The sequence below is a fragment of the Talpa europaea genome (genome assembly GCF_964194135.1).
Source record: "Talpa europaea genome assembly, chromosome: 1".
Lineage (NCBI taxonomy): Eukaryota > Metazoa > Chordata > Mammalia > Eulipotyphla > Talpidae > Talpa > Talpa europaea.
Window position 1 is genome coordinate 124502640 of NC_140073.1, and position 21205 is coordinate 124523844.

Here is a 21205-nt window from a genome sequence, read left to right on the forward strand (position 1 = left end):
GTACCAGATTTAATTTATTATTTGTTCAGCATATCTTTATAGAAGATGAATATTGCTTGACTGAAAAGAGAAGTTGACCCCAGAGAGCAGCTCAGATATCACTCTGCCCGACCATCTTCCCAGCTCAGGTTCGTGTGCACACGTGCATATCTTCAACTAAAATCTCTGCAGCTACCCAGATGCACCATTTTAGAAAGCACTAACTGTTCATTGTTTCTAGATTATTGTTCTTGAGAGATGTTCTAGTAGATATGATTTTTCTCTCCATCTCTTAACATTGGCAATATTGAAGGATCTCAGTGTATCTTAACGGACCTTCGGAAGTAATAGGAAGCTGCCTGCCTGACCCAATTCTTAATTCAGCTTCAGTAATTCCTTGGTATTGTTATAGTCCCAATTCCCTTTGCCCTTAGGAAATAGACTTTAAAATGCTAAATTGTCTTCTTTAAGTAAATAGTTGATGGAGTTACGATAAATTAAGTACTGCCACTATTTGTTTAAGAAAATAGAAATGGTCTATTACCAGACATCCTCGGCATCTTCATCACATTCTGCACCAAACTGGCAGATGTCACAGGTGGATGTCTCCTTTTGACTGGTTTCTCCTGATCCTTCATGGACTGTGGACAGAAAAAATTTAAACAAAAAAAAAAAGATGAGTGTGTATAATACCAATGACTAGAACAATTCTATATTCACACTGCTACTGTATAGTGGGCCTATTTGCCCTTGGGGTTACATAATAATGTCATTGAAACTTCTTTCTTCTCTAAATTGAAGGAACTATAACAATAACGTGCTGATACGTAGTGAACATTTTGCTTTTAACAAGTAAATAAAACAACAAAGCATTTTCTCATTCCTAAAGATATTTTTTAATCCATAAGATTTCACACTTAAAGAATTTTTTTATGAGGGCTTCCCTGGTGGCGCAAGGGGTTAAGATGCAACCTGTGAAGCAATCTGCAGCCTCTGCAGCATAAGTTCGACCCCCCAGCTGGCTAGGGAGCAACCCACATGGTGCAGCAGACCTCTCCTGACTTGTCCACTGCTCCCCTCAGCAGTGTACTTTGGTCAATTTGCCTGTTCTGTTCCCCACTATGTCTCTGGTGACTCCTCTCACCCCCCACATCTCTGGCCTGAACCCCAACTCTTGTATGCTGTAGGGTAAGGAAAAATGTCAGGCTTTTCTGCCCTCCCGCCATCAGGATAGATGATGGATCCTTGCGGTCCTGAATGCATGCCTGATGGCGGGCACCTGGAGTAGGGTGTGGGCCTAGGTAGATGGGATTCGACTGGTCTTTTAAGGGCGGTGTCACGGGGACTCCAGCAGAAGCCGAGAGAGAAGCAAAAGAAGCAGAAGCCGAGAGAAGGCCAGAGAGCCCAGAGTGAAGACCTGCTGGGGGCTGGGAGGCCTGCCAGCCTACCGGCTCCCCAGCGCCCCTGCCTGCTGTGTACCTGGTAATCCCAATAAAAACCTGCAAAACCACTGAGGACTCTGACTCCTCCTTTACCTGGTCTGCTGGATCAGAAAACCTGCACTGTGTTCTTCCTGACCTTACATTAGCATAAATTAATCTTAAAAAAAAAAGAAATCTTTTATGAGCCACCCTTGACTTACTAAATATGTCTTCTTTTCTTCTCAATATTCTCATTAATTAAAAGGAAAAATATGTTGCTCATAAGTTTTTATAAAATAACTTTTAGCTTTTACATTAATTTCTTCAATTTTAAATATTTCACAGAGTGCACCATAGTGATTTCCTCTGTAAGGGTTAAAAATATACATTTCATTTGAAAAATATATATTGTCACTGATGATTATTATTTATATTAGTCCTTCCCTCCATAAATTATAAGTATAAAATATGCAGTATGTAGTCTAATTATAAAATTAATCTTTAAAAATCAGGACAAAATAGTGAAATCAAGAAAAACTCTTTTGTGTTTTGAGCTCAAGGAATGAAAATCTGAGTAAAACTTGTGAGATGATGGATTACTATTTACACAGTGGGGAAAAAATGTAGTTGAAAGCAAAAATAGCTTCATTTGTAGGTGAAAAATTACAACAACTTTCTCATAACATAGATAATCATATTCTATGGGCAGATCATAGTCTTAAAAACGGATGTTTAAATAAAAATGATCTCTAAAAAGTGCACTTTTGCAAAAGGGTATGCCTTTTCAACAGAAAAAGAACATGAACAATTAAGTATGGTATTGGCTTCTATCTTTATTTTATTAATAACATTTTCATGAAAAACACAATTAAAATGCACCCTCAACCTAACAAATCCTATCTTACTTGTCTTGTTTCAAAATAAATTTTCTCATCATTTCCTCTTTATTCCCAAGAGACTTTTTGGATATTTACAAAACCAAATGTCTTTATTCACTGATTTTCTTTATGTTGCACAGATAATTAGTTTGATTTACCAAAACAAAAAAAAAAAAACAAAAAAAACAACAACCAAAAAAAACCCTAAAAAGGGGCCTCCCTGGTGGTGCAGCGGTTGAGCGCTGGGTTGCGAAGCTGCCCGCGGCCTCTGCGGCGCCGGTTCGATCCCCGGCTGCTCCCCGGCCACGGAGGAGGGTCCCACATGGCGCGCAGACCTCTCCTGCCGCCCGCTGCTCCCCTCAGCAGTGTACTTCGGTCCTTCTGCCTGCTCTGCTCCCCGCTCTGGCTCTGGTGAATTCTCTCACCCTCCCGCGCTTCTGACTGTACCCAGTGCATGTATAAACAAAACAAACAAACAAACAAACAAATAAATAAAACATGCCTCTATAAATAAAAAAAATTAAAAAAAAAAACCCTAAAAAGGACAAGAAGGCATGTCCTAAGCAAGTTCTCTGTTTTTCTGTTTTATAGTTCTTCCAGGAAAGGTAGAGAGATTTTTTTTTTTTTCCCTAAAGCAAACCTTTCTTCCTGTGCTTGAAGATTTGCACTTACATTAAAGAAACCCTTATGAATTAAACAGATCAGCTTCAAATGCAAAAGTATTGATGATATGGTTATAAATTTGGAGGTTTTAAAAAAAGGTGTGCATTCCCAGAAAGAAGGAATTTTAGACTCCGATAAAATAGACAGCACTTATTATGTACTCTATTACTTTAATACAGACAAGACCATTAGAGTGGACCAACGGGATAAGAAGGAAGCTGGGGCCTCACCTCAGGGGAGACTGAACAGCTGAGGTCGGTCTCTTTATTACTTTCTTATTATTAATGCAACACAGAAACTGCTAATGGGAGAGAGCCTTTTAGTGTTAGCAAGATTAGCAACTTCCAGGCTAAAACTTCCCATCACTCAGGAAACCTGCTAACGTAAAGGGAAGGTCCTAATGAACAGTTATAGCCACCTTGGGGCAGCCCTATTTTCTTTCACAGGAGAGACCTTCGGTAAGGGATCTACTGAAAGTAATCCAAGGGATGGACTGTGCTAACTCAGCCGAACTAATAGTAGTAATTCTAAAAGTAAATTGGCAGGTTACAAAATCAAACTTGTTGGGTTACTATATGCTAACTACAAAATAGAAGAGAAAGAAATCAAGGAAACAGCCCCATTTTCAATGCCATCAGAAAGTGTTAAGTGCCTAGAAATTGATAAAATAGGTGAAAGATCTATGTAATGAAAGATTATTAGTCACTTAAGAAATGTAAGAAGATACAAGGAATGGAAAGATATTCCTTGCTCATGGATTATAAGAATGAATATTGTCAAAAAGGTCATCTTGCCCAAGGCAACACACAGATTTAACAAAATCCCTATGAAAATTCCAAAGCTATTCTTTAGGGAAATAGAGCAAACATTACTGAAATTTGTATGGCACCACACTAGCCAAAGCAAACCCAACAAAAAGGAAGAATGAAGGATCAATACTCCCAGTCTTCTAAGTATACTACAAAGTTATAGTAATTAAAACATTATGATATTGAGATAAAAATGGACACACAGATCATCACATAGTCAAAAAGAAAGTCTACTCAACAAACGGTGTTGTGAAAATTGGATAGCCATAGGCCAAAGAATGAAACTAGACCACTTTCTCACACTGTACACAAAAATTAATTCCAAATGAATCAACGACTTGGATGTAGGATCTGAAACCATGAAATACATAGCAGAAAATAGACAAAACAGTCCAACACATTGATTTCAGGAATGTCTTTGGAGACTTCAATGGCAAGGGAAACAAAAGCAAAGCAAAACAAACAAACAAACAAAAAAAACCCAAAACAAAACAAATGGAACTATATCAAATTAGAAAGCTTTTGAACAGTGAAAGAAACTATCATTAGCACAAAAAGAAATTAGAAATATGACTGAAGAATTGAGGCAAACAGAGGGGCAGGGAAATTGGAGGTGGGAACAAGGCAGGGAGAGGGCCCAGTGGTCTATGGTAAAGGACTATGGATGTTTTGGAGGTGGGTGTGGTGTGATGACATACATACATCTGAGGAGGTATGATCCTAGTTCTGTAAATCATATACAGTGTTGTTAACTGATGTCACCTCAATAAAGGGAAAAAAGAATTACAAAAACTAAAAAGAAAAAAAAACCAATAAAGCATGTAAGGGACACCCAGAGGTTTTGCTAAAATGTAGATTCTCGTTCGATGGTTTGAGGTATGTGCTGAGGCAGGTTCTGTATTTTCTTTATTTTTAAGTCCCCACTCATGGATGCTGCTGGTTTGCAGGCCACATGTGGAGCAGTAAGGATAACACTGTGTTTTTCAGGCCACAAATCACAGTTTATGAGTGGGGAGTGAAACAGAGCTAATGGGTTACTGCCATCATTTTTCATAAACACTAAGCAGAAGACTCTAGAATAGAAAATAAAGAGAGTATTTACTTAGGAATCACAGGTTTAATTTTATAACACTGATTTGGTTATATACATGTACATTCACATAGGGTTAGGTTGTCTATTTCAGTTTGTTCTAAAGGTCACAGACACAAAAGTGAAAAACCACTGATTTAGCAAACAGTAGATGCTCAGTAGATGTGTGTTGAATTGGATTGTTTCTTTTCTGTTCTTCCTACATTATCAAAAATGGGAAGAACTAGTGCTTAATTATTTGCATTCATTCACTGATTAATCAAGAATAAAATTCATTTATTCAAAAATATTAATTTAAACATGCATTTGCATTTTAAGTCTTTTATTTTGAGTTGTGAAGTAAAACACCTATTCCTTTTGGTGTCTAGATACCTAGGTTTCAGCAAATAATGGAAGAAAATTTCAGGAGTGAGGGAAGAGCAACTGAAAACATCTTGTGATTTCTTCTCTGATGCAATGATTATTTCACAGTGTTTTTTAACTTCAAAAATTTGAGGACCTTCAAAGGTAGAGCCCTTTTATTTATCTTAAATGCTATATGTTTTGTTTAAATCTTTTGAAATTTATTGAAACATTTTATAGCCCAGAATATCTTCTGAATATTTCATATGAATCTTAGAAGCTGAAATATTTTGTTGATTTTCTATAAATGTTAATTATTTTAAATTGGTGGCTAGTATTGTTCCAATCATCCATAAATCAACTGATTTTTTTTTAATGGCTCTATTAGTGAAAACATCTCTATCAGTGACAGTACCATTGTCTCGAGTTCTCTTTTGTTATGTTATTTTGTTTGCTAATGTATTTGAGAACTTTGATATTAGGTATACAAACATTTAGTAGTTTTTTATATCCTTGAATAGTGACCTTTTTATCAACACAAAATATCTCTTTAATCTCTGTTAATATTATTCATCTTAGAGTCTAATTTATTCTGAGATTCATATAACCATGATAAGGTTTTTTTTTTTTTTTTTTTTTGCTTATTGCTTCTGTCCTTTTACTTCAACCTGTTTGTTACTTATGTTTAAACTATTTCTTGTATACAACATGTAGTTGGAGTTTGCTTTTATATTCAGCCTGAATATTCTTCATTTAATCTGTATTACATAGGCCAGTTAAATTAATGTAGTTAATTGGTGTTTGATTCCTATTAGGTCAATGTTTATGTTTTCCTCTGTACTTTTCTGTCTTTTTTTTTTTTTTTTTTTAAAGATGAATCAAATAGGGGCCTCCCTGGTGGTGCAAGGGTTAAGATGCAACCTATGAAGCTATTCACAGCCACAGCAGCATGAGTTCGACTCCCGGCCAGCTAGTGGACAAACTATATGGCACAGTAGACCACTCTTGATTCGTCTGCTGCTCCCCTCAGCAGTGTACTTTGGTCAATCTGCCTGCTCTGTTCCCCACTCTCTATCTGGTGAATCCTCTCACCCCCCACGCCTCTGGCCTGTACCCCAGCTCTTGTATGCATAAATGAACAAATCTTTAAAAAAAAAAAAGATGAATCAAATAGTGTATGGTCTTCATCTTATCTCTTTTAATGATTTTTGTGTTATACTTTTTGTGTCATTATTTTAGTGTTGCTTTAAGTAATAATATTCCTCTTTAAAATATCCTAATGCATTATTGCATAAACATTTTAAGAACTTCATAATAATATATTTTTAAATTACTATAGTTCACCCTTTGCATTCTTAATGTCACATATCATACTCCTACCTGTGCTGTAAGGCTCATGTTTATTTTTAAAATTAGTTTTACTTAAAGATCCATCCTATTATTTTCTGTTAATTTCAAAGACAGGAAGACAGAGATATCAGTAGTAAGAATCTTGCTTGTCATTGTTACATAATTATTTGATTTCTGATGCATATTTACTTTAACTTTTCAAGATTTAGCTATAATCTCACATTCTCCATGGAAGACACTACATGCATATAGCACTTATAGCAGATTTTGACTATTGTTCCCCATTATTTTTCCAGCCTTTCTAATAGAAGAGTTGTTTCTTCTCCTTACAGCCATATGGCTTGAAGTTCTGTGATATCACTGTTGACCTTATGACCTGCTTTTGCCATTGAGATGTGAGTAGCAGGAGGAAGCTAGAAAGCCATCATACAGATTTCTACTTACTTTTTCTTTTCTTTGGGGGTGGAGGTGAGGGGAGAGAGAGAGAGAGAGAGAGAGAGAGAGAAAGAGAGAGAGAGAGAGAGGGAGAGAGAAAGAGAGAGAGAGAGAGAGGGAGAGAGAGGCATTCCAGAGTAGGAGAGGAGGAACAGTTCCTTCAACCAGTCCCAGTAGGAGATGACTTATAAAGCACAGCCACAGTTGACTGCAGATATGGAAACAAGAATTATCCACTGGTGCTATAAGCCTCTAGGATTTGGAGATCATTTGTGACTGTAACTTTATCTAGTGAAAGATGACTAATATGGCATGAATTTAGGTTATTAATAAATTCTGAGGAAACATTTTCACATCATTTTCGTACCTCACATATTGGTTGAACTATATATCGACATAATCTTAGGTCTTCCTTTTTAAATTTTTTCAAATCTGTCTTCAAATATTTTATTGTTTCTTTTCTATACCAGAATATGTTTTTCAATAGTTAGGCACCCTTTTTTGTCCTTGGTAACATTATCTTTCCTAGTCAATGCACGACTCCCATTTTCTTCTCCATAGGGCTGCAGTATGTAACTTTCACAGATATATGTTATGGCTTTTAATTAAGCATAGTATAAGTATTAAGCATAATATAGACATGCACAAATACAACCTATACATGTATCAAGTCTGAAATAAAATAGGCAATCTCTTAGATTATCAGTGCATCAACAAAAAGAATGATATTTTTAAACTTGACTGATAATGTTTCTACTCTCATTTAAGGTATTACAAAGTTCAGAAAAAAAGCATTTACACACATTTTATGTAAACCTTAACCTGCATTGTTTCTTTAAATTTAGAATGCATTTTCACCTTCCATTTTAGAGTCATTGTCAGTCTAGTAGTCAATGTTTCTTAGAATCACAAAATAATTCTTGATAGACTTAATTTTTTTTGGTATTTACATAGAGAGCTTATCACTGATAACAATATGTGTGTTGTAACTAAAATAGCTTTATCAAAATGTGAAAGAAATTTTTATTTTTGAATAACTTGCATAAATTACGCTCACTTCCACCAAAATCTGAACATTGAATTTACCTTCCAAAGAAGGACAAATTCTAGTTAAAAAATAGAAAGAAAAATTTCAACCAGAACTTTCTATTTAATTCTTTAATTTGTACAACTTGTATATTTTGCTTTTTGTATGCCAATTTTCCTCTCATATGTCTCTCCCATATGTGAATAAGTGGAATTTAAATGATGGAAGCTGCTGACAGTTCCTAGAGACACAGATAATTCTAAGCTGTTGTTTTGAGCCATAGTCATGTTCTCTTACAGTTTCCAACATTTCCCTAGAAACTTCAGTAAGACTTTAAAGAAAAATAAGAAGAATTTTTTTTCTTATTATGTGAGGATGTTTATCAAATGACTAATACACTGTTACATAATATTACTGAAGTGCTAAGAAAAAAGAAGTAGCATTTTAGTCTACTATTTATAAATCAAACACAGATTAATTCTGTATATATGTCAGTGCCATAATGCAGTAAGATGTGTCTAGATTTTAAAAGGAAATCCATTACCTTTGCTTCCTTTTGACTAAAAGGACAGATTCACTACAAATTTTTAATTTTTGAGTGATTCAAGTGCCCCAAACCAAAGTAAGACTGAAAATATATGTATACATAGAGGTTTGGAATTCTAAAAACTACTTGAAAAGTCTAAGAACCAAATTCATGACTTATTAAATATAATTTTATATTAATCACTCAAAAGAAGAGATCATTATGGAAATTTAATTTTTCATAATTAAACTAGTTTGCTCAAGCTTGACAAATCTCCTTTAGAACTTGAATACAATTTATCTTCCACACAAGTAAAAATATATTTAGAGATTAATATAATGTGGCTATGCTAAGGTGCAATTTTATGCTAAGTCTGACAGGTTAGTTCTATGTGATGTAGCACAGAATGTACACAGTTGATTAGAAAAAAGGAGAAATATAGTAAGTAACAAATAAATGAGAAAAGAAAGGAAGGATGGAAGGAAGAAAAGCTGCTCAGCTTAATATCAGACATGACAGAATTCATTCAGAACTGTTACTAAACCAGACTTCATGAAACTATGTTATGTCAATTATATGATAATGACAAGCAAAAATAATTTTGTTATCTGTATAATTAATTTCCATTCTTAAATGTTTCACATAAAATTTTTACGATTTTCTTTATCAAATGCCTGAAAGATGAAAACATTACTTTCTATTGGTTAGTTATAAATATCAGCTTGTGCTACTTGGACTACAGTAGAGCATGGTGGGTACCAAACCCTAATTAGAGGAGATTAAAAGATTAATAAAAAGAAACTTTAAGTGTAGTTGACAATTTTGCAGGGATTTTATGATGAAGAGAAGAGAGGATAAGGCATTTAATTGGATAAGGATGTAGCGTCAGGGAAGGAATTTTTATAGAGGGATGGAACAGAGGCATCACTGTATGCTGAGAGAAGTGATAGAGCAGAGAGGAACAAAATTATGCAGTATAGAGAGGAGATAATCACAGAAGCAGTGTCCTTGGGTAAAGTTTCCACATAGGTGCAATAGTTGGTCTCAGAAGTAGGAACAGGTCTTCTGCTCTAGGAAGGATGGCAAAATATCTGGATATAGATGCAGGGAGGAAGTGACACCAGAAAGGGAAAGATGAGGTAGATCTCCTCTGATTGTATTTATTGTTTCTACTGTATACTTAAGAGGGAAGTCACCAGCTGAGAAGATGTGAAAAGAAGGGAGGAGATGAGAAATGAAAGGAGAGTGTGAATGAAAAAAAGTCTTTCTTACATTAATTTGTTGTTTTCCAACTTTACTATTAATTCTTCTAATTAACAAATCTCTTATGAATAAGATATGTATTTATTAAGGACCTCCCCAGTGGTGCAGCGGGATGAGCACAGCACTGTGAAGGTGTCCGTAGCTTCTCCAGTGCCGGTTCCATTCCCTGCTGGCCAGGGAGATACCCACATGGCATGGCAGACCTCTCCTGCCTTGCCCGCTGCTCCCCTCAGTCTCTTCAGTCTGTCTGCCTCTTCTGCTCCCAGCTCTGTCTCTGGTGAATTCTCTCACCCTCCTGTGCTTCTGGCCTGTACCTCAGTTCTTGTATAAATAAACAAATAAATCTTTAAAAAAAAGATGAGTCACCTCTGTCCATTTTTTAGTACATAACATTTGGTGTTGCTAAGGTAATGGCATTTTGGGATTTGCAATGTTTCATGTGAATATCAAATAAAGACTAAATTGCCAGTAGAGTTAATTCTAATCTACTTATTATTTGCTTTGGTCAAAGTGCTTCACTATATGGTAACAACTTACACATAATTTTATCTGTTAAGTAGTTTTCTATTATATCATCTCTATACTAGTTCAGATCTTTATCATACCTTGCTTAAACATCTAACTACCCAAATATTTTCCACTGTACTTGCAAACTTGTTTCTCTTAAATGTATCTCCATGTATTTCATTAAAATGCAAATCTGATGATGTTATTTAAAATTAAAAATGACAAAAAGCAAACTAAAGACAGCTACATGAGACAAAATTTAGGCCTGGTGCTAGGAGAGCTGGAACAGGGTTATCCAGCTCCATTCTTGATCTCTTCGGTGTTCTTGTTTGTGAAATGAGATGCCCCCTCTGCTTTGCTCACCAGACTGTGGTGAAGAATAAACAGGAGGATGTGTGAAAGTGCTTTACACTTTCTAAATTGTTCTGTTTCCTTCAAGTGTTAACATTAAGAAAGTGTTAGAGGTGAAATAAAGTCATTCTTATTCTAAGTAAGAAGGTTCTTTGAAGGAAATCTAAAACTGAACATCACAAACATGAAGGTTTGTTTCTTGTGAGTGACCTTATACTGACACCTAAGTAGAAGTCTGCGGGACAAGAGGGAAAAGAATGACAAAACAACATAAAACTGAGAAAAAGGAGTACTAGGGAACTTGTAGTGGAAGCTTTGCACCAAAACATCTTAATAGCTTCTTATGCTAAAAGGTAAAAGAATTGGGATATGAGCAGGAAAGAAATGGATGAGAAGTCTCTGATAGATATGAAAAGAATTTCCCAGCACTCTAAGCTCTTTGCTTTAGAATACTGGATCTTGAAACAAAAAAAGCACTAAGGGGATTTTTTTTCCTTTCTTGCTGATAAAAAATGAAATAAGGGTATTTACATAAATAAATATAGGATGCATACATATTTAAGGACTTTATATATACATATGAAGGAAATATATATATTTCATGAAGGAAATACCCCTTATTTCATTCTTATCTTCATATTCAAGTATGTAAGACATGCATGCACTATCTACACATATGTACATAGCTACACATATGTACATAAGTGTATACACACATATAATGTTTGCCTGCTTAAGTATTGGTATGCACTGTAACTCTCAAAAACATTCCATCTTAGTCTGACTTCCAAGCCCAAGAAGACTTAAAAATGGAATTTATAATGATCAATACCTATTTAAATATATAACTTATTGACATAAATATACAACTTATTGACATAGTCCAATGAAATAGAAGAGCAGCAGTAATAATGAAGCCAATTTTAAGAGGTCACATTTCATAAATTGATAATTAAAGCAGTATTTTTCTTGAATTGCCTATAATATTGTCCAGCCTTGTTTTGCTATTTAAAGGTCAATCTTTAATTTCTGGAAACACAACAACAACAACAACAACAAAAAACAGGAGGACTATCAGGATTGGAATTCAGCATTTGTGATTTGTTTTAACCTTGTGGTAGATCTAGCAATATATTTTGTCCACCACTGCTTGTTCTTTATTGAGGGATTCTGTTCTATCTCTACAATTTCCCTTCTGCTTATTGACTCTAGTAGGTGGAGTTTGATTACTTTTGTGATTCCCTTGTCCAGTTTATAATGTTCTCTTATACTCTGGTTTCAATTCTGTAACTTCTCCTGACTTCCTAAGCACTCTTGAAACCCTTTCTTGTGATGTTCTATCCTGGGCTCTGCTCCCACTAGCAGTCAAATAAGGCATGCCCCAACACTCAAATCAACATTAAAAAAAAGAAGAAAAATGCATTCTTCAAAGTGTAAGGACAGAAACATCAGAATCATACAGTTGGAGGTGTGAAAGAAAATGTATCTTCCATAAAACAGAAAAAAAAGAAGACATACACAAAAAAACAAAGGCCACAACATGGTCTAAGAGGATGAAGTGCTGCAATACGTTAGAAATTGACTTCAAGCTAATCAATATTCTACTTACAGAACCATTAGCTCAGTCTAAAAATATAAGGGGGAAAAAATGAGTAATTGTGGAAAAGATCTAGATTTTAAAAACTGCATGGGTTTTAGAAAAACTATATCACTACTTGGTTGCAAATGATATTCACAGATAAAGGGAAAGATAATTTTAAAAATATTTATTTTAATTTTAAATTTTTATTGAGCTGACATTGGTTTACAATGTTGTTGGTGTTAACAATTTTTCTATTTGGAATTTCATGAGATCAATTTTGTAAAATTCAGTTTTTAAAAATCCTGACCTTTTTCATTTATAGTTTCATCAAGACTCATTGACCTTTTATTTTCAAACATCCTACACCTCAAGTGTAAGATGATTGGAACTGAATTAATTCCCTTGTTTTTGCAGATTTGAAAAAAAATTTCAAGTTTTGGGGAAAATTGCTGCTAAACCAGAGACTTGGGTTTAATGGAGACTGTAACTTATTACTTCTGTTTAATTCAAAAATAATCTATTACCTATAAAATAGAAATCTGTAGTCCTTATCATCGTATTCAATGTCTTTCATGATTTGCTCCCAACCTATTGCTCCCCTTTGATCACAAGCCACTTCCAGGCATGCTCCTTATGCTCAGCTGCACTTGTCACTTGGAAGAGTTTACACTTGCTGTTTGCGCGGCCTATGGTAGCCTGTCTCCTTTGTACATCCATGGCTGACTTTGACTCGTCTTGAAGCTCAGCTATAGCATCAGACCTTTAAAGAAAAATGTCCTTAGTTTCCTCCCTTTTTCTTCATCCCTCGTTTGTGCTGGGTTCTTGATTTGTGCTCTCATACATTCTTAGTACTCATCACTTTGTAAAGGTTGAGTTGCTTTCATAAGTCTCCTGTTGTCCTTGAAATACGTCAAGGTCAGGTATGAATCTCATTTGCTTTTGTATCCATTCTTAGTCTAGGACTTGGGAGGTGACAGGAAGCACTGGTTAGAGAGAGAAATTTGAGAATTCAAGATTTTTGTATAGTAGCGTTTTTAGGTAATAATAACGTGTGAGCACATTTCCAGAGAACTAAACTGAAGTTGAAGAGTCTGAGGAACTATGTGTGGGTGTGGGGAGAACTATATATGAGAAGAAATAGCTGGTAGACCCTTGTATTTATTCATGCTGTGCATTAATATGTCCAGGCATAAGGCAAGAATGCATTTTCTAGATGCTCTGTGGTTGAATACACCATGTGACTAGTTCCGGTTGATAAGCTGTTGAGTGGACATGACATGGCCACTTTAGTTAGGATCATTTTATTGGAGATCTTCTCTACTATTGAAGGCTGTCGGGGGGTGAGGGGAAGGAAGCTATGACAGGACATATAAAAAGTGGCCAGTTGTAGCACATAGTTTGGAGAAAGAACTCACAAGATTTACTGATGAGTGCAAGTTTAAAGTCACTGTTCAAGAGAGCTACTCTATCTCTCTAGGTCCCTAAATGAGTGCAGTGGGCAGAAGCTAACACTTTGCCCAGCCAATCCTCAGTGAGCATGTAGTGAGAACAAGAAACAAACATTAGTTCTTTAAAGCAATTAAGTGTGGGGGGAGGGGATGTTTGTTTCAACTATATAACTATGCAAAACTTAGTATAACCTGAATATGTAGGGGATGAGGCTAAGTGACTAGGATGCAAATGGTTATGTTGTGTCAATTTCATCAGCATTTCCCACAAACACAAGTACTGATGGTTATCCTGGAAAAGAGTAAATGAATGCAAGCTAAGCACTGGTTTATTGAGAAAAAATAGCAGTGATGTGTAGCTTATACCTATAGTATGAGGAAAGGGTGGTATCAGCATATAGGGTGAGTTATGAATAAGAAGCAACTCAGAGCACAGAGATACCAGATTGCCTGGATGGTCTGAATAGACAGCATGAAGCAAGAAATATATGACTTCTTCCCAACAGGGAAGAAGACAAGGGAACTTGGAATACTTAGGACAATTCAAGAGTACTCTTCATTACAGCAAATATTGGCAATAACTATCAAAAAGGTGCAAGAATATACTAAGCTATTGTATCCTTAAATAGACCCAATTTTACTTGTATAGAACAGTAGAAAATGTTGCCTAATGATTGTTGGTATTTTAAAAGCTATGTTCACATACATGCTTTTAATGCCTTAAAATCCTTTTGGCATAAAGGTCAGATTATGATTGATTTGGGGTATCCTCAAATGGAAAACTTTCTTTTACTATCTTAAAAATATTCTGAATCCTGCCCAAATTCCTACTCACATAGCATTCTGTACTGTTGCTTTCAGTTTTCCTCAATGCTGCTTAGATTTTTTTTATGCATATGCATATTTTTAGATCAGATAAGATGAATAGGAGGTTCGTTCCCTAAAATACATATAATGTAATTCAAAGAAAATGTTAATGAAATGAAATACTTAAAGCCTGTGAAATATTGATATGTAGCAACCAATTTTGTCCTAAACTCAATTGCTTTTTCTTTGTGTATCTAAAGCACTGTTCTTATGGAATTATGTAGCTGTATAAGTATGGGTATTGCAACATTTTCAAATGGCAGAAGGGGGGGTAGAGGAAAGGATTTAAATATACTAAACACTATTTCTTTCAAAATATGCCTAAATAGAAGGTAGCACACATGGAGTAAGCATATCTTTATTGCATTGTACTCATTTTAAGAAAGAAGCCTCCATCGAAAACATTTTCCACCAGCACAAATGCCAGTATTAAAATGAAGAGGACTCTTTCTGGTTAATTTCCATGTCAGAAACATGGGCTGTCTTTCATGTCAACACTTTTATTCCTCCTTTGCTCCCACACTGCCTGACAAGCAGGTCACAGAGAAAGGTTGTTAACCACATTTCTTTGCCAAGAAGGGATTTCAAAAATACATGCACCTTAGCTTTACTCTTAACAGGGTCAGATGGCTGAGACAATGATTTGTTTGGGCCTAGATGGCTAGAGCAAAAGAATGGAACAAATAGTCAGGTGAAGAATTTCTGAAGAGGAAGATGTGTTTTAAAGATAGTTTCTGTTCCCTATCAGCTGCACCTGGCAGAGTCTCAGGGCAAGGCGAGTGTGCTATAAACAATGAAGACTCCTTAGTGAAACTGCTGCATATTAAGAGAGATCTGTGGGTGGAATAGAACAGCCAAGAGTGTCACTTTTATAGTATATGTTTTTAAAAGCATGTTTTACATCAGCTTTAATGTAACTGGGAAAGATTTCAATTTTTTTTTTTTAAAGACAGATTACTTGGATTTTATGCCTATTAAAAAGCCCAATACTTTATGTGATCAACAGACACATTGGGTTAGAAATAAAATTCAGTCCAAGTATTTCAGTAAAATTAAGACGTCAGTTGCATTCTTATTGCATAGAAATGTACATTAAAATACTTACTAGTTTGTTTAATAGATCTGTTAAATTATGTAATATCCATACCTGTGATTACTCCAGAGAGCAAATTAAGAATTTGGATTGTCTCTAAGGAAAATACAAGAAAACAAATGCTAATCAAAATAATTAATGGGCTTCTCAATGTATAATACATTAACTACCCCTTCCAAACTTTAGGAATTAAAATAGAATGAAGTGAAGTGTTGTCTAATACCTTCTTGGTAAATACTGTGCGGTTTTAAGGTCCTTGTCAGTATGAACTTGATTTAAGTCTGGAAATCTTTTCTGAATACATCTATAGTTATCTGGATTGAAACATCATACATAAAAATACTCTTTACTCCAGAACAGATGAAACTCTCAGTGGTAAAAGATGATTTAGGTATCTCTGAAGGATTCTTATCACCCAGCAACATGACTCGCTGATGGTTCTGTGACTGAAAGGGTCATCTGCGATGCTCATGGAATAAATCAAATAGTTGGTGGCTAGCAGAGTAGGGACCGCCATTCCTACAGAGTAGTAATCTTGTGACTTGGCTTTCACACATCAAAACTTTCTCTAACAAGCCAGAGAGGAGCTGTCAACATGTCTCTTGGTAAGGCATATCCAAATCTGAGTATTAACCTATCCTAAGTTTCTGCTACTAGGGCTGAGAAGGTTTGACTCTCTTAAGTAATGACTATATTTAGTTCTAACATTTTAAAGCACAAAGTTTAAATTCTAATTCTTTACCTTGATATATTGAGGAAAAGGTGGTGAGAAAGCTGGAAATGTGCTAATTTTTTTCTAAATTTATTGGAGGAATCTAATTGCCACTTGGGGGTTCCACTTTGGTGGGGTGATGTTAAAATATTCTAAAAGTGTTTATTGAATGCTGATAAAACTATGTCTATTTTCTTTGTCTTTGGCTAGTATTTGACTGACTTAAATTAACAGTACAGGGCCTCCCTGGTGGTGCAAGGGGTTAAGCACCAAAATATGAGGCAGTCAGCAGCCTCTGCAGCACAAGTTCGATCCCCAGCCAGCCAGGGAGCAACCCACATGGCGAGGCAGACCTCTCCTGTCTCGTCCACTGTTCCCCTCAGCAGTGTATTTCAGTCAGTCTGCCTGTTCTGTTCCCCGCTCTGTCTCTGGTGAATCCTCTCACCCTCCGCATCTCTGGCCTGTACCCGAGCTCTTGTATGCATAAATAAATCTTTAAAAAGTTAATAGTACAAAAACCAAGTCTTTTAAGAACTCGAAATCATAAGTTCTAGGATTGTGTTGCTCAATATGGTAGCTAGAAGCCACTTGGCGCTCTATATACATCAATTAAACCAAAATAAAACTAAAAAGTCAGTTCTTCAGTTGCATTAACTACTTCTCAAGTAATTAATAGTAACATGTGACTGTGGCTATTTCCATGGATGGGGCAGAAGAAGAACATTCCCATTAGCATAGAAAGTTCTATTGGTCAGCACTGCTTCTGAAGGAATAACTCCAACACAGCATATGAGAGTATTCCTGAATCAATTTTCTCAGCTTTGTTATAGAGTATTTCAACTTGTATAATATAAAAGATGTCATGACTACTGTCAGGACTTATTTTCCTCTTTCCATGAGCTGGAGAGAATGTTCCACCATATAACGTATATCTGTGGTGTGACTACATGTGTCACTTTTGTCAATAGTGTCCCTTAATAAATAAACACAAACAAAATTCTTAATAGAACCTCATATTCTTACTCTTTCAAGCACTGAAAACATGGTTACATTCTAATTTTGTCTTTAAATATCCTAATAATTAGCAGCATTATTACTCTGGCTTGAATTCTACAGACTAGGTGACTGGAACTCAAAAGAGTGAACTCACAATGAATGAATTAATTAATTTTGTTCCTCTGTCCAAGACTCTGACTACCACACTTGCAATTATATTTATAGTTCATTTTTTTAAATTGAGGTAATATTGTTTTACAATACTGTATATGATTCAGAGTTATGGGATCACAGCTCTTCAGATATATGTTAACACAACACACCCACCACCAAGGCATCCTTCCTCACCAACTGAGTTTATTGTGTCTAAAATACAGCATCAATGAATGCACAATCCTTGCAAAATGTTTCCTTTTCATGGCAGCGTAATTCTTCTGTATATAAACTTAGCTATGTAAGTTTAAACCAAGGCAAACTGGGAGCCTTGAACAGTGTGTTATTTGTAATAAGACAGACTTCAATTTTTGGTGGCTAAAAATTTCCTACAGAAGAATTGCCTTTCCAGCTCACATCAATAGGCTTATCATCACTAGCAGTTTGAGGAGGGAGATTAAAGCAGAAGGCAGGCATATAGAGATTTAATTCTGTGTTCACATCTAGAAGCAGTGATAAGCTGGGGATGTGCCATTACCTTGATATTTTGCAGATAAATGAGTATCTGAATAAATAGAAGCCTTCAGTCTCTGCAGCTGTCACTACCATATTTCACCCTAATTGCAAAATATTTATTTTAAACACCGGCATATACACAGAAGAAGTGAACCTCAGCTGGTGAGGAGATTTTCAATTGCTAACTTTTCAGAGTAATTCCAATAATGTTGAAAATATTAAGGCTGGCATTTTATTCTTTAAGCTTGGCTTTACATTCTGTAATGAGGAAGGATGTAAACAAAGAAGGAACTATAGAAGGATCTACCTACAGCGTTCTATGTGGATAAGAACTATTTCACTTTGCTTTGTGTCCCTGGACCCACACATTGGCATATGGCGAGGCACTTAGGGAATACTTCTTGATAAAAGAAGGTTAATAGAGACATTTTAACTAAATAATGTAGGTGTATATTTACAGTTATTAGCTTCATTTACTTAAATATATATTGCCTTGTCATATTGGAGAAATTAACATGCATCCCTGTCCCTGACACCTTTCCTTTCTTTCATCACTCCCCAATTCTTTTTCTTCTATTATCAATAGAAGTTAGATTAATCAATCATATACCTGGAATTTGGGAGTTTGCACCACAAAAATATCTTCTTTAAATGTTTATTTAATTGAAAATATAATGACATTAAGCAATCAAATTAAAATGAAATATTGAACTTGTAATTCAATTATGTGGATCAATTTCTGTAGCATACTCATACATTTTATCAACATTTACCTCTGTCTGGTAGAATTGTTAGGGGAGGTACTATGTTCCTTGGCCCCACTTTCACACAGCAGCCTTGGACTAGCTACTGGGAACTCAGGGCTGAACTGAGTGCCCAGATGAATCTCTACACATGGAAGGCAGGTGACTGAGGGGCCTCTTGGCCTTCTCTGGCTCTGGACTTGCACCTAGGGACTTGTGGTGTGTGTATGGGGGACTTGAAGGAGACACATGGAGGAGAGACATGTAGAGACACTAAGAGAGATGGGAAAGAAAGACACATGGGTAGGCTCTCCTTGACCCTTATCTTGGTTTGTACTCTGATTATTCTCCTTTTATCTCTGACTTGCCTGGCTCCTTTCTGCTCCCTCCCTTTGAAGAAGGGGTTCTTCAAACTTGTGGCAAGCTTTAAAGCCTCAGAGGTCCCACTCCTGGCCAACCCTTATTTTGTTGGACATTTGCCCACTTTGTGATGGGTAATTTTGGGTGTTTCATTGGGAAATGATTAGTAATATCCTCTCTCTCTTCCTTCTCTATGTACACTAATTTTTATTAAAGATCTGTCACAATAAGAGTCTGCTACCTTTGTCTTTATGAAGCAGATGGTGGGACCCCATTTTAGAGCATGCACCCTGATTTTTGGGGCATCCCTTGGTAACCCTTGGTCACTTGTTAACAGTAATGGGTTAAATAAAAATCTCTGCTACCATGGAGATTATTGAGAGAAAGTGTTTTTGAACAAGTTTGGTAATTTAAGACTGTACATTTGCTCTTTTAAAAACCAGCAAGTTCATTTATTTCTTATTTAGTTCAATTCATTCCCTCCACCCAATTACCACCACCTTCTTAGGAAGTGATGGGGAGATCTAAACTGAAGGAAAATGATTTTGCATAACTGGATGTTGATATTGTAGAACCTCGGCTTGGGGGTTCCCACCACAGATAGCAAAATGGCATGTGGTTGAGCAGGGAGCAGTCAGTGAATAAAGAAATAAAATTTTAAAAAGCCTGCACTGGAAACTCCTAGTGTAATTAGGGTGGGAGTGAGGATCAAGCTCAAGGCCCATTCTTGTGAACATAGGCCACCTCCTACAATTGTCCAAATACGGCAGTCTGAGCTTCAGTTTGACCCTCTCCCTACTCTTAGCATTTTGTTTCCTTTCTCAGAGAAATCTGGCTTCAGAAAATGATATCTAAATGATAATGTGTCATTGTGCTGATGAGTAGGGTTACAGTGCTCGAGACAGATAGATACAAGCAAGAAAGGCAGCTAGATGGCAGATCAAAGGCATTTCCTGACCAGAAGGTGGAAAATAGCAGTTGGGAGTTTTAGCAAATGCACTTAAAAATCTAGAGGAGCTTCTCAGGCATTTATTAGAAGCTAATTCAAACCCTTAGGGTTATGGAAGATTTTGTGAAAGCACCTCTTAACTGACCAACTGTCAATTAGCAAAAAAGAAAATGCCTCAAGTACTCCATTATGATGATGATCAAATAAACGGGCTTTGATTACTATAATAATGGTAGTATAATTTATTAAAAAATCTGATTTCAGATATGAAAAGAATTCATAACTGGTGATCATCTGTAAAATCTACTGTGGAAAGCTACAAGTATAATTGCCCAATGATGCCTATTTATTTTTTCTTCCTCAAACTTTTCAGGTGATCTAATATAATGAGAAATAATAATCATTAAGGTTTGATCATGCTAATCTAATTTTCTGGATGGCTTATTAACCTTCCAAGGATGTCTTTCTTCCACTTCTTGATCATTAGATCAGGCAATAATTATGGCAAAAATGAGTAATGCCAATTATATAATGATGTCTGAGGGGATATAGAAGGCATCTTTGATATTCAGCCTATGTGTTAAAGTTTGGTGACATTCCTGTACACACGCACACACACACACACAGCTTTCTAATTTCTTATAAGAATGAGATTTAACAGAACTTATATATTTCAAAATAGGATTTGAATATTTTTCCTAGACTGAATCTACCCTCATGTGTATGAGCTCTAGAAAATAAATAGTTGCAAAAAATAATCATTTAATAGTTACACCGAAAATTCCCTCACCTCAATTCATACTGGCTTAAAATCCATTAGGAAAAGCAATATCTTCCAAATATGACGAATGTTAACACTCTTAAAAAAACGAAGAATGCTTATTCTGATAGATTACTCACTTATACAAAGACAATGACATTATTCAATAATGATGGGTGCTGGGGTCATGAAAACTTGAGTGTAATATAAGGTGAACTCTGTACTGGTCATGGACCTTTGCGTAACCACTGATGCTGTTAAAGATTTTGCTCAATGGCTGGCAAAATAAGGACAACAATAACTACCATGGGGATGCTCTAAATTTAGATGCAAAGTATGTAAAAAAATAGTTAAATAGGGGGACCTTCAATAAGTGGTAGAACTT

At 35.7% G+C, this 21205-nt stretch overlaps 1 protein-coding gene across 1 annotated transcript in view; it reads right to left on the reverse strand.

The window, feature by feature from the left end:
• The window catches only part of TMEFF2 (transmembrane protein with EGF like and two follistatin like domains 2), a gene marked incomplete at both ends in the record, with an annotated part of 232698 nt that overhangs the window by 102878 nt on the left and 108615 nt on the right, over positions 1-21205 (reverse strand). The window contains one exon of the mRNA XM_084255730.1: positions 524-620. Within this exon, the coding sequence (XP_084111856.1) occupies positions 524-620 (97 nt within the window). The remainder of the gene's footprint in view (positions 1-523; positions 621-21205) is intronic.